Below are 14,333 nucleotides of genomic sequence, written 5' to 3' on the forward strand. Positions count from 1 at the left end.
ACCACGCTGCCACTTCCCAGCACCAAGCTGCATTGTACATCCAATACAACATGTATACAGAGAGCACATTGTAAGTTTCCTTTCTCCATCCCATCCTGAGTGTGAACCAAACAACCCGTACCCCACAGGCGGATCACAGACCAAAGTTATAAAAGATTTGACAAACGAGACCTGCACTCCACTAAAGACTCTTATTCGCGAAATCCTTGGATAGATGTAAAGTGCCTAGGGACTGGAAATCAGCCAACGTCACCCCAGTATACAGGAAGGGTAGGAAAGGTGCAGCAGAACACTACAGGTATGGCCGACCAGTGATGTAGAGGATAAAAGCAAAAGCAAAAACAAACGCTTAAACCACTACTCCCCTTACCCAATAATGGTGCAGGTAAAGTTACTGTACTTTGTGGAATCAGTGCATGCCCAGGATTAGCCAAAAGTGTGTAAAAGAGACGTGACTGACTGCTCAAGCAGTTAACAGGCCGTACAGTTGCGAAAAGGATACATTAAATATTTATCTCAACAAACCATGGCGATAAAGAAATATTTCATCATATCCCTGTTGACAGAGTTATAGCTCGTAAAATTACAGTTTGACACAAAGTTGAACCTCAATTATTTTATAAAAAATCATGTACGATAATTTTCTGAATTAATACACTACTCCATAATACATCTACCACCAACGGTACTATTATTTCTCGGTGAAGCAGTTCCTGAGGTACCAACAGTACGATAATGGTGCCTCACAGGTCACTCGGAACATTACACATTCCTCCGAGAAATGTCATTAGTGGATATTTAGAGTTTATATAAACTACCCTGTGATACAGAGGCATATACTCTATTGTTTTATTTTGCAGTCAGTAATATTCTGAAGTTACTCGTGAAACATAAAACTCGGCTCATGATGGTAGTAAATGTTTACCTTTATGTACTAGTTTTCGTTAACAGTTGAAGGATGTTTGTGTTTTTCTTCTTAATATAATAAATTGCATTTAAACGTCACACATTTTCTAGCAACATGTAAATAAATTCACAAATGAAATACGATAATTTAGTGATCCTGCAAGATATTCCTGATCCATTAGGGAGGCGCAGAAGCAACACGCCATCCGTCCCTAGTCACCACTCACCAGTTGACGTAGGGGGACTGTAGTGCAGGGTGTCTGGTACTTCACTAGAGGTAGTCTTTGTAGTTTTTACCTTCATAGGCGCAATGGTGGAAGAAGAGAAGGACAATTCGCTGGTTGAAACTAGTAAAGCCTCGCCAAAAATGTACACTTTGGCAGACGTATTGGAACATACAAAAAATGACTCTTGTTGGATTGTGATTCACGATAAAGTCTATGATGTAACCAAATTCTTAGACGAGGTAAGTAACGCCCTGTAATTGTTGGTGATTGAACACAGTAAGTTAATTCACCGTCGGAGAAAGGGGGAGATTTGTATGTGAGGACGCGTTACACGGCGGTGGATATTGTACTGTACAGAACTCTGCTCCTGCCACTGCCTAGCGATGATGTAATCCATTGAATATAAGTTTGGTAGGAAGGAAGAACGAATAAGTAGCTCATAGCCTCTGTGCCATTGACACATCAACTAATTGACAAGATTTATAAGTAAATTAGGTAAATTTATTATAGTAGCCAAGTTTCGATTTTTCAATAAAAAAAAATCCTTTGGTTCTTGTGATTTGAATGAATCTGAACCATTTCTGGTGTTAAAGGCCCTAACCTAACCGAAACTTGGCTACCATCCTAAATGGACGGTAAATTATGTCTAAATCTAGCAAAAACTGATGACTTAAGTACTGTCGGGGTTAATTGTATATCTTTAAGTGCCTCATTTTTGCTAAAATTAGATGTAACTTTGTGGTGGATTTGGCAATAGTCTAGGAGAGGGGCACTCCTTAACTACAGTACTACTGTACTGTAGAAAACTTAGTAATTACCTTGGCCACTGGCTACTGGAGCTCATCATGTGGCGAGGTACAGTAGTTAAAGAAACTGCAGGGTGGCCCAAAGGTTGTACCCTGTTGGGATTTTATTTAATGTTTGGAAAAAATCATGAAATGTGTCTAATATAATATTGTACTGTACGGTTACAGTCCATCTCGGCCCATTACCAACTCGGACCATCGTGGATAACTAACTCAGACCACTTTGGTTAATGAACTCGGGCTAAAAAGTAAGTGTAAAAGTTTACACATTTTTGCATGACTGATAAAAAGCAGCGTACAATCAAAGACAAAAGTCGTGTCACTGTTTTGTCCGATGATTAAATATAACTCGTGAAACATTATGAGAGCCCTAACACAAGGCAGGGAGCACCAAAAGCTTAGCCCTTCGGCATATGTTTTCACCAAATTTCACGACACGACTTTTGTCTTTCATTGTACATATGTGGAAGAGGTGATCTTTTTTATATATAATTTTATATTTAGTTCACAATTAAGATCACTTCACCTGGAGACCAGACAACGACACCTTCACAAAATGACGGTTGAGGATAACTTGATCACGAGATCTGAGTTGACATTTCACAACAATGTACCCACAGAAAGCGACCTCACTTTACCTGGAGACCTGACAACGACACCTACACAAAATATGAACGTTAAGGATAACGAGTTCCACAAAAATTTAAATAATAAGCTACTTAATGCATAAAGGCAGAACATACCATACAGAAAACTCGGATCAAATAACAATGACCCCAAGTGGATAAATAATTATTTAAAAAATATTGGCCAAAGGAAGGCTATAGGTTGGAGAATAAATCGTGAAGTTTACCTCCGAGATTATTATAAGGTATTATCCAGTAGGGTTAAGACTGAGATAAGAAAAGCAAAGAGGAATAATGAACTGAAGGTAGCAAGGGAGGCGAAGTTAAACCCCAAGGCATTTTTTCAAATGTATCAAACTAAAACACGAGGCAAGGTTGGACCAATACCGGCGAGCTGACTCAATGATGGAGAAATGAGCAATAATCTGAATAAGTATTTTTCTACACTTTTCACCATCGAAAATTTAAACATGATACCTGAGGCACCGACTATATACAGGTACTCCTCGACTTACGACCACCCGGACATACGACCGCTTCAGTCATACCAAAATAATTTCAAATTACAATACGTATTTTCGAGTCCCGACGTTAGTGATTGCTCTGTGTACTGACAACAGTTTTGTTTGTAATTCCCTTTAAAATGGCTGGCAAGCTTAAAACTGAGAGTTTTGTGGTGCTGAGAAGAAAAGTAGACACCCATTTTAGATTTTCTATATTATTTTCGCATTTTCGACTTACGACCTGGATTTGGGTCCCTAACCCCGTCGTAAGTTGGGGACTGCCTGTACAGAGATAGTGAAGAAAATAGATTGAGTGAGATAGTAGTAACTAGTAACGATGTTGGTAAGCAAATAGACAAGCTAAAGCCTAATAAGTCACCAGATCCCGATGAGATATTTGCCAGAGTACTAAAGGAATGTAAGGAAAAGCTTAGTATGCCCTTAGCAAATTTGTTTGTCGTTAAAAACGGGTGTAGTACCAGTATCCTTTAACTACTGTCCAATCAGTTTAACATCAATTGAAGGCAAATTGCTGGAAGCAATAATTTCAAACCCTATTTGAAGTTACCTGGAGAAGCACAAGTTATGATTGTGAATCATGGTTCATTGATCATGTTCTACTAACGTAAACTCATAAAATTCGTCCTTCTTACCGATTGAACCCTTGGTATTCACTCATTCACACTCTTCGTATTTCAGTGAACCAAAAGAGACATAAAACATATCTCGGACTCATTCTTGAACCTCTAGTCAGCTACTTGTTTAAAGTATGCAAGGTGGGCCGAGTTAGTAATGTGTGGGTCGAGTTGGTTATTTAAGATGGGCAGAGTTGGAGGTGCACCGTACTGTACAGGTATAGAAATATTTACAGTATTATGGTTTTCCTTGTACAGTGTTGTCTTGCATGTTAAATTATATTTGACATACTGTATATTGCAGTACACTAAGTGGTTGTGAATGTTATCTTCTTAATAATCACTTGGAACTTTGGTAAAATTGCAGTTTACAGCAACCAAAGATTCTGATAAAAAAAATTTTTGTTTCTGATGGTTTTTCATGCGATTGGTTCAAATCTAACATTCATTTTTATCGGAAATCACTCGTTTTGGATTTAGCCCCCCCGCCCCTCCTAACAATAACGGGGAAAAGCGTGGGAGTTCTGGGTGGGAGAGAGCCAAAATGAGTGATTTGTGGAGAAGCGAATTCCAAAATTGTCCGATTCGCAACAAGAAAACATCAGAACACATTGCGCAACAGAAATTCTGTTATTTACGAAAAAATAGTAGAAATACAGTGGTCCTTCGGTTAACGAGCACAATCCATTCCAGCAGGTTGCTCGTTAACCAAAACCATTGTTTCAATGGGTTTTTGGGTAATTGGTTCCAGCTCACCGAAAATTGCCTAAATTCAACAAAAAAGGTAGAAAAGTACACTTACTTTGAGGTGTGCATGTAGAAGGCTCCTGGATGATGATGATGGGAATTAGAATGGGGGTGGAGGAGAAGGAAGAAGAGAAGGCATTGGAGTGGAAGAGAAGTCACCCCATGGCACCATTTCACCCATAAAATTTTAGTTCTCTTGGTGTATTTCAAGATTATTTTCTTTAAATCAACACTGCACTGCATTATATATTGTCAATATGTAAAATATATTTCAAAATGACCAATAATTTGCTTGGAAACACAGAAAAAAAGCGTTTAGTTGAAGAGAGTCTCAAGCAAGATGTTACCTCCACTGAAAACAGAGAGAGACTAACGTCTGTCTGGTGTGTTAACAGGCTGGATGGCACGCCAGAAACTAGTTTCTTTACCTTCAATTATGTTCAATAATTGTTAAAAGACTAAAAAAGTTAATATTAAACTTTTAAAATTATTGAATAGTATAAACTTCTTGATATTTACTAAAATAGTAAGGAATTTAAGCCCTAAAACCGATTACTGTATTGGCGGACTAATACTACAGCTGGTGGACCGCCAAATGCAAGCGAAAACATGAAGTCGGCTCGTTAATCGAGGGATTGCTCATTAACCGAGGCGCTCGTTAACCGAGGGACCACTGTAATAGTTCTATCAATTGTGTGTTCTGAATTCCTGATACTCTATCCGTGTTAACTTATACAATACTATAACCAAACTAAACCTTGCTGGACCCCTGGTGGCCCTAGCCGGGGGGGGGGGGGTTGCCCCCAGAGCCCCAGACACTATGTAATAACCCTGAGTTGTGTGGTCAGTACGTAAGCGAACGTATGAACACACAATTTGAGCAATATCGTAAGGGCAACTGGTGCTCTGATTTAATTCTTGTTAAAATTAAATAACTTCCTTATTATCAATTTGCGACAGAATTGTAGTATAGTCTCTCCTCGACTTACGACAACCCGGACATACGATGGCCATGGTCGTATAAAGTATTTTTCAAATTACGTATTTTCGGGTCCCGACGTTTGGCCGTAATGTGACGCCATACGATAGCTTGGGCTAGGCCGCCTCGTGGTGTACAGCAACCACATCATAGCCCGCTCAGTTGGTGTTTGGCCGTCGTTGTTGTTAGTGATCGCGCTGTGTACTGACAAAATTTTCATTTGTAATTCCCTTTAAAATGGCTGGCAAGCGTAAAAGTGAGAGTTCTCGTGGTGCTGAGAAGAAAAAGAGTCAATTATTTTTTTGATGAATTTCTATGTATTATTTTCGCCTTTACGACCAAATCGACTTACGACCTGGTCGTCGGGACGGAACCCCGTCGTAAGTCGAGGAGAGACCGAAATGATCATAGAAAAAATTGTTTATCGATCGAGTGGAGTGAATTTCCGGAATTCTGTGGTTGTGATCCTTCAGTGTTGGTGCACCTGCTGGCCTCTATGACTTGGGCATATGATGGCAGTTTGTTCTATGGGTGAAAGGAATACAGTCCAACTCGGCCCATTGCCTACTCAGACCATCAAATACCAACTCGGACCACTTAGGTTAACGAACACATTTTACACATTTATTTTTGCATGAACGATAAAAGTACAAAAGTACACTACAATGATAAAAAGCAGCATAAAAGTACAAACATTACTGATAAACAGTCACATGATGAGAAACGGCTCGTAGCAAATTTTTAGCAGATCTTCGTCCACTACTGTTCATCCCCCAGTTTGAAGAGCTGTCCTTGGTGATGTACATACTTGACCCGTTGTTTTCGTAGCACTTTACCGTCGGACAAGAGCCGCACCTGTTGTGTCACTAGTTTTGCTTCATTATGGAATAGCTTGATTAACGGATAGAAGTTAAGTTGTCCTTTTCTTGCTTTCAAATTAAGGCGATTATACTACCCTTCACAGTCGTTATTTGTGCGGACACTCCTTTTAAATACACTCCAAGCAGATGGGGTCCAGATGTCATTCCTGAACTTCTACTCGGCTACTTGTTTGAAGTGTGCAAGGTGGGCCGAGTTAGTAATGTGTGGGCCCAGTTGGTTATTTAACATGGGCCGAGTTGGCTATTCAAGATTTGGAATTGGAGTTATACTGGTGAAAGTAACTCAAATTTATGATAATTTTTATGCAGTTTTATCCAGAAAAAATAGCTATAGACAGTAATTGTTAGTACAGTATAGGCAACAATGAAATTATACAGTCAGACATTTTGACATAATAAAGATACACTTTCAGAGACTGTACTGTATTACCAGATGTGATACAGTATACTGTATTATAATTGGTTTTGTTATTCTCCTCTACACTTACAGTTGTTTAAGTGGGAGGTAAGTGTAGTGGAGGGGTGGAACGAGGATATTATGGTTCTGTGCTTATCACATGTCCCTTCAACTTTCTCAACATCTTTATTCTGTTGGCCTAGTAAAGAGTAAGAGGTGGAGTAGGGAAGGACTTACCCTGTACAGTGGCTTTAATATTTTATTTGCACCTTACTCTTCTAGAGTGCTATTACCTGGCAGGTTGGTACAGTGGTGCAGAACCATTGCTGTATGGACGAAAGGATACACTGGTCATTAGCACAAGAGAGAATATTTGCTCGTCATGTTACTGTACTCACACCAATGCTGCTAACACACACACACACACTCTCCATTGGTGAGAACATACATGACAGCTGCCAATCTTGTTTTACGTGAGTCTGTCCATAGGTGCCGCATTGGAGCCCTTTGTATCTCGTGTACAAGAAGCTTAAACCTATGTTAATATTTACTTCCCTAACTTGTTGAAAAATCTGTATGATTGGGTTTGCTATGACATTGATCAGAGCAACGGGAGTGAATCCCTTTTAAAATGGGTCGAAATACTCTTTATTGGATTGTTATTACTCCTCTCGGATACAGTACACCTTTATGCCATTATTATTACCATCTCTGTTTTGTAACTTCAGTGAGCCAGTTAGATGCAGGAAATTAGTGGTAAGAACTTTTGAGGAATCCTGCCATGATCCCCATTTTCTAATCTTGCTCCATGCTCACCCTTTCCCTCTCCTCATCCCCTCCTTCCCCTCACCCTTTCCCCTTACTTCCCCCTACCCTCCTCCTTGCACTGCTCCCTCAGTTCTATCTCGTCTTCTTTTCCATTTCATATTCTTCCCTGTCATTCCTCTTCCATCTTCATTAGCTCTCGTCCTCTTCTCACTCACTCAACTCCCATCCCCTCCTTCCTCCCATCTCCTCCTTCCCTTCCTCCCCACTCTCATTGACCCCCGTCCTTTCCCCACTCACTCCTTCCTATTCCTGATCTCTGTTGTTCATCACTCAGTTGGTAAGCCTCGGGGTCCTGGGCTGAGGTTCCTTCCTCATCATGACTGGTTGCATTCTATTCTCTCTCGCCTTCCCCTCCCCTCTCACTCCTTTCCCCTCCCCTCTCACTCTTCCCTCCCCTCTCACTCCCCTCTCACTCCTTTCCCCTCCCCTCTCACTTTCCTCTCACTCTCACCTCCTCACTCTCTCCCTCTCCTCCTCCTCACCTCCCTCCTCCTCCCTCTCCTCTCACTCTTCCTCTCATTCTCCTCCCTCTCACTCCTCCCTCCCACCCCCTCCAACCTTGGACTCCAGTTGGTCGCCTCCTCATGGTGACTTGCATTTATTTTGATCTCACCTCAGGGTTATGGTGTGTGTGTGTGTGCGCGCGATAGTGAGTTGTTTGTGATAGTGGGACGATTTTGTGTGTAATTGTGAGATGGCTGTTATTGTAAGATTATTTTGGCATGATTGTGACATGGTTGTGTGTGTGATTGTGACATGGTTGTGTGTGTGATTGTGACATGGTTGTGTGTGTGATTGTGACATGGTTGTGTGTGTGATTGTGACATGGTTGTGTGTGTGAGTTAGTTTGGGTTGTGAGGTGGATGTGTTTGTAAGAGAGTTGTGGTTGATATTATGAGATGATTATGATTGTAAGATGGTTGTGGTTGAGATAATTTTTGTGTGCGTGTTTCTGATAAAGTTGTGTGGGTGTCTGTGTAAGGCAGTTGTGGTGTGAGTGGATGGTTGGTAAAACTGTCACATCACCAAAGTGTGGATGTCTGAATTATGATTTTTTTTAGATTTTGTGTTGCTGTGCCATGATGACTGCATGCTATCAAGTGTCATGGTGATAAGCAGTGAGTGAGTATAGGTAGGTGGGTATCTTGCTGACTCGAGAGTTTTAGAAAATATTACCACCACTTTATTGGGGGTTTTGCTTGACGATACACAGCTATTGACTTTACTTTTGCCCTCTTCGCCACTGATCGGTTCGTTAGTCCCTTGTGCAGTTAGACATGTCTCTGTTATGTATTGTTGGCAAGTACTGGATGGGTCATAAAGGGACATAGCTCAAGATCATGATGTCCAAAAAAAGATGAATTTCTTGGTCTCTTCAGGGTGTACTGTATTGCGTGTCAATTATGGTGCTCACTCTTCTTTTGTCACTACAGTAGGTGTAAGTGTCTAAAGATGGAATGAGTAATTTTGTCTAAGAGTGTTGTTCTTATGCTCAAGTCTTTTTACAGCATCCTGGAGGTGAGGAGGTGCTTCTGGAGCAGGCAGGTGGAGACTCAACAGAGGGTTTTGAAGATGTTGGCCACTCTACAGATGCTCGAGAAATGATGAAGGAGTACTTTATTGGTGAACTAGTTGAGGTAATTTCCCCCCATTAACCCTTCAAGTCCTCATTGTGTGGTGGATGTGTGTGTACTTATTATTCCTGATCCAGTTTGAAATTTGTTGAGACGCCAATTGTCTTAGACAGCTACATGATGATATCACCTTCAGAAATTATTTACCCTCAAAGTTTCTAGTCATTGCCAGGGTGAAAGGAGGTGTGTAGCTTTATAATAATTGCCCTAATTAATGTAGAGAAAACATAGCATGACTCTACAACAACAAATGGATATATATATATATATATATATATATATATATATATATATATATATATATATATATATATATATATATATATATATATATATATATATATATATATATATATACACAGTATATATATATATATAAAACTTTTGTTTTGTTACATTCACTCTCAAGGCCTTTGACTCCATTCCATCCTTCCATATCTTAAATTTCTTCACAGCCTCTTCAATACAGTACTATCTACTCTCAGACTAAGTTATCAGCTTACATCAACTTTAAGGAAAGACCAGTTCCAAAGTCCTGTGATATTGCTTCTAGTACCATCCCATGATAAACAGGAGGAGGCTCAAGACGAGCACTTGATGAACCTCTACTATCACTTGAAATTCTTTTTGATACAAGTGATGCTTTACCAGCATATGGTTGGGAAGATCAGAGATGAATATGATAGGAGTGAAATAGGAGTTGTTGAATCACCAAGTGAGAGAGAGAGAAGGGAGATCCTTTATCAATAAAAAGGATACATAAGAACATAAGAATGGAGGAAACTGCAGCGGCCCATATTGAGCAGTCCCGCTTACACCCAACCCCTATTGCTCATATAAGCATCCAACCTATGTTTGAAGCTATTCAGTGTATTCGAGTTAATGATGATATTTGGTAACTTGTTCCATTCATCCACTACTCTGTTTCCAAACCAGTGTTAAACACTCACCCACCCATCCTGCAGCTTCCCTTCCTGTCCTGCCTTCTGCCTTACTGACAATTGATTAGAAACTTTTGAGCATCCTTGGGTGAATTGGTCCAACCAGTTACGAGGCATGTGGGAGAATGTGTATGTGGCCATTTATACTGTAATTACAGTATAGCAGCCAAGTAAAATAATCTGCATTTTCCATTTTAATTGTCAGATTAATGACACCTGTTCGGTTTTATATATGTTTCAGGAAGATCGGAAGAACACCAAAGACACTGGACCTAAGCCATGGGCAACTGAATCCACCTCAACTGAGAAGTGAGTTATTAACAGATTTGGTGATTGCTATGTTCACACATTTAATGAGGGAATAATGCTTGGTACAGATGTGTTTGTTTCATTGTACAGGAAAACTGAACGAAGAAGTTTAAAAAAATTACATTACGTTAGATGAGGGTAAAAAATACTATTCAGCAAAATTTATTCCTTAGGAAATGGGTAGGGACCTAATTCACTCCATTCACTAAATTTTTATCTCAGAAAATATAGATGTGGCAACTCCGTTATAGTAATATTTCAGAAAGACATAATGTAGGCCTTTACGTACACTAATGACATATACGGTACATTACACACTAATATATACTAATGACATATACACTAATGAGGGAATAATGTATGAATTATTGTAATAGTTTCATTTTGCTTGTAATAAGAAAATATATACGATAGCACTGTAGTTCTACTCTTAGAAAAATGAATTACTATACCGGTACACAATATTATTTGAGGCAGTGATTTTAATTAACATATTATTGTGTGGAAAAGAATGGCATTGAAAGGTGTTGTGCTCATCTTATAGTGAAAATGTTGTGTATTAGTTAAATAGTTACAATATAAGGGTAAGAAATTAACAGAAGCTTATTGTTAGGTGTGCTTTGAGTATGAATGTAAGGTGGCGGCAAAGTGGTGTGTGTGTGTGAGAAGTTGGCAGTGAGTGGTTGTCTTGACTCTTAGGTACATTAGTTACTGTTTCATGTGTGGTGTTATCTGTGTACAGGAATAAGTATGTGTGTTAATCATAATGCAATACTGTATGTATAATGATAACAAAATATACAGCAGTAAGTGTATTTATTGAAATTTCAAGAAGTATGCATATGTGAGGTTGTGATAGGAGGTGTTTGTGGTCCAGGAAAAGGGAAAAATGCACTTATAAGCAAAAGAAAAAGAAACCCAATTACATTTACATTGGTGTATAGGTTAAAGCTAATTAGGAAATTACATTACACACTAACATTGTGTAAAAAAATTGCTTTATTTTATATTTTCAAAAGAATGATTCATTAACACTATGGTCAACATCCCTTACATGTGAACTAACCATGCTGGAGTTCTAATGCTAACACCAAGGAAAATAACCCCCAGAAGGAGAGAAGCCATGATAAGATGCTAGATTTATTGATAATCTTAGAATTCTATTGCAGTACAGTAATGTTTCAGTGGATGATTTTGTTGAGAAACATTTACCAATTAACCTTTAAAACACTTTCTGTTTTAGACTATCATGATTAAAATAATCCTTTTACCAGGTCTATAAAAGAACTTTGTATATTACTCGTGGTTTCATTGTTGCAGTAACTGGAAAATGTTGGTGATAACTGTTGGGCTGGCTGTTGCTGCATCACTTGCCTATAAAGTATTGAACAAGTGAAAGGCAAACCATTCGCAGAGATTTCAAGATGTATGAGGATCTGCTTATCTTACAGCTCTTGGAGGTCGTGGTTCGTGCCGGTGGGTCTGGCTTGCGTAGCATCGTTGATCTACAGGATGTATGCCCTACCTCAAGCAAGCTAATGCTGTTAGATGCCCAGTCCCTTAACCTTGTACCTTGTATCAGGCTCATGAACTTGAAACATCAGACTCATCCACTTCCTAATCATTGTCAACCCCCCCCCTATTGTTTCCTAGTTGATGGTTCCTTAGTGCATACCACATCATCACGGTAATATACTAAAAAAAATTATTCAGCATATTATCAAATCCTTGGGGGAGGGATATTTTCCTGTGAAGATTATTAAGATCTTGTGCTCAACAAAAGGAAAATAAAGCATCAAAAATACTACCGGTGTACCTCCCCTCTCTCCCTCCTTTGTATGCTGAGGTTAATTTTCACTTACACTTCATCTTTTGTTTTAGTATTTTGTCACCAGTTGAGTAAAGATTTAGTAGGTACTGTTTTTCCCCTCTGTTATATGAGCTGACATTATATAATGGTTTTTAATGTCATAACATTGAACATTAATTATTTTCCATATCATGTGTATAAAGAACAGCATTAGAATTAGGGTTTGTTGGGAGCCAGCAGTTCAAGAATCTTCCACCATTTCAGCACAAAACCTTTATAAAGATAATATTACTGCACTGTCAAGAATTCTCTCTCATGTCTCCAAGAATAGGTGAAAACTCTTGTGGAAAATTAATGAATTAATGTCATTATTCAGTCTTTATTATGTGCATGACTTTACATCCAATGTTGCCAGGCAGTTCTTTAAATCACTAGTCATAATTTTGTATCGATATGTCTTTTCCAATTGATTTTTTTACATGAATTGAAAATATAATTAACTTTATATATATACAGTATATTGTATTTTTTTTTTTTATGGTAATAGATAAAATGTTCACTTTCAGCCAAAGTTTGTAATACAAAAATACCATCAACTCAGTTGTCGTCGTGAAAAGCTCTTATAGGCTTCATTTCATTCCAGGGAAGTTGGGAACAACTGTATTTTTTTCAGTTAATCACAGAACCAGTATATACAGAGTACATTTAACACTGGAGGATAGTTTTAATGTCAATAATAATGCCAATGTAGGTACAGTTGGTGTGCTTGTCTTAATGTAGGGTTATCCTGGTGGATTCTCCATTAGATACAATATGTGAAATGTTTCTTGTATTATCAAGTTAATATGTTAATGATTTTCATGTTGGGGTATACAGTATTATAGAATCAGGTGGTGATGTGTCTGGATGTACTAGTCTGAGAATTATGAAGGTGCTTAGGAATGTAACATATCTTGTTCCATAACTCTTGCGAGTGGCTACTTCGTCTTCTTGTATTTACCCATAAGTGAGGTATTAAGCAATGTTGTTGATTAACTGTTAGGAAGCTATATAGGGTACTGTATATGTTTATAATACTGCACAATATTAAATACTGTACTGGCAGCTTCCATCACTAGGTTCATATGTCAGTTACACTGTTGAATCTGACCTAAAATACATTCACTGCTTTGCTGTGATTATGACACCTAGGTTTGTGCCTCTTTTAATTACATTTTATTTTTTAAATGGTGAATAATTTAGGACTTGAATGAATTTTATGAGAAGCTTTAAAATCACTTGATCCTACCCATGTAAATGGCAACAGCCTTCACAGTAATGGATATATAGGGATAGGGTTTTGTCTTCAGTTATAGTTTGCCATGTTACATAAGTAGACATAATATATTCACTGTTTTTATTATTTAATTGTTAATGTATCTGGCAGTTTCATGGAATGACTGTGATTGGAAGATTTTTTACATGCATAAAAACATATTTTTAAGCTTGTGTGATACTGTAGGTAAGTGTGTTAACAATGGCATAAAACAGTCATCACTACTATGGAGGTTTTTGAATATATAATCCACCTTTTAGGATGGGTTGTATCAAATTCATAGCAAGAATTTGTAACTATGTTAACCTAAAATTTAACACTTGAATAAATAATTATGTAATACCCAATATATTTCCTTCTTCCAGTTGTTCAGGTATTGAGTGAGTAATTCCTCTTTTCACAAATATATAAATCACAGTACGGTACAATTTATCAGATGTCTTGACACATCTCGGTGTGCTAAATGACCACTCTACTTCACAAGTGGGGGCTGGAAGTGTCAAGGAGATCAGTAGGGCTTCTTAAATAGCTGGAAACGAATCAGAAGATCTGTGAAGGACAAGGTTGCACCGGTATAAAAGTTTCAGATTACCCCCTGGTTCAAGTTACCTGTGCGGTCACATGAACGTAGGTTGAAATTAACCCTCAAGTTTCTAATCCAATTTCTCGCAGTTGATTTGACCATATAGATACTGTATGAAGATAAACCAAATTTTATTGATTGTTTGTTTGTGTGGTTATGCAGGTATGTATTTAAAACCTCAATTTTATAATGTTGATGACCAATTC

The 14,333-nt window shown here is 38.3% G+C and overlaps 1 protein-coding gene across 2 annotated transcripts; it reads left to right on the plus strand.

Moving 5' to 3' along the window:
• Positions 1 to 1,098: 1,098 nt before the first annotated feature.
• On the plus strand, positions 1,099 to 13,886 carry LOC121864971 (cytochrome b5-like). 2 transcript variants are annotated; one of them, XM_042364208.1, is made up of 4 exons: positions 1,099 to 1,372; positions 9,044 to 9,172; positions 10,352 to 10,419; positions 11,740 to 11,961. In XM_042364208.1, the coding sequence occupies exons 1-4, from the start codon at positions 1,217 to 1,219 to the stop codon at positions 11,813 to 11,815; spliced, it is 429 nt and encodes a 142-aa protein (XP_042220142.1). In that variant the 5' UTR covers positions 1,099 to 1,216; the 3' UTR covers positions 11,816 to 11,961. The 2 variants fall into 2 exon arrangements, with proteins under 2 accessions (XP_042220142.1, XP_042220141.1); XM_042364207.1 differs by having other exon boundaries at positions 1,100 to 1,372; positions 11,871 to 13,886.
• The last annotated feature ends 447 nt before the right edge of the window (positions 13,887 to 14,333 follow it).

The sequence above is a fragment of the Homarus americanus genome, unplaced genomic scaffold, assembly GCF_018991925.1.
Source record: "Homarus americanus isolate GMGI-L3 unplaced genomic scaffold, GMGI_Hamer_2.0 scaffold2539, whole genome shotgun sequence".
NCBI classification, from domain to species: Eukaryota; Metazoa; Arthropoda; class Malacostraca; order Decapoda; family Nephropidae; genus Homarus; species Homarus americanus.

What these genes read in the sequence shown, in the direction of transcription:
- LOC121864971 (XM_042364207.1), top strand. Translation starts at nt 1,217, where the DNA reads ATGGTGGAAGAAGAGAAGGACAATTCGCTGGTTGAAACTAGTAAAGCC. An exon ending in TAACCAAATTCTTAGACGAG is followed by an intron (nt 1,373 to 9,043) that starts GTAAGTAACGCC and finishes GTCTTTTTACAG; the next exon opens with CATCCTGGAGGTGAGGAGGT. An exon ending in GAATCCACCTCAACTGAGAA is followed by an intron (nt 10,420 to 11,870) that starts GTGAGTTATTAA and finishes CTTATCTTACAG; the next exon opens with CTCTTGGAGGTCGTGGTTCG.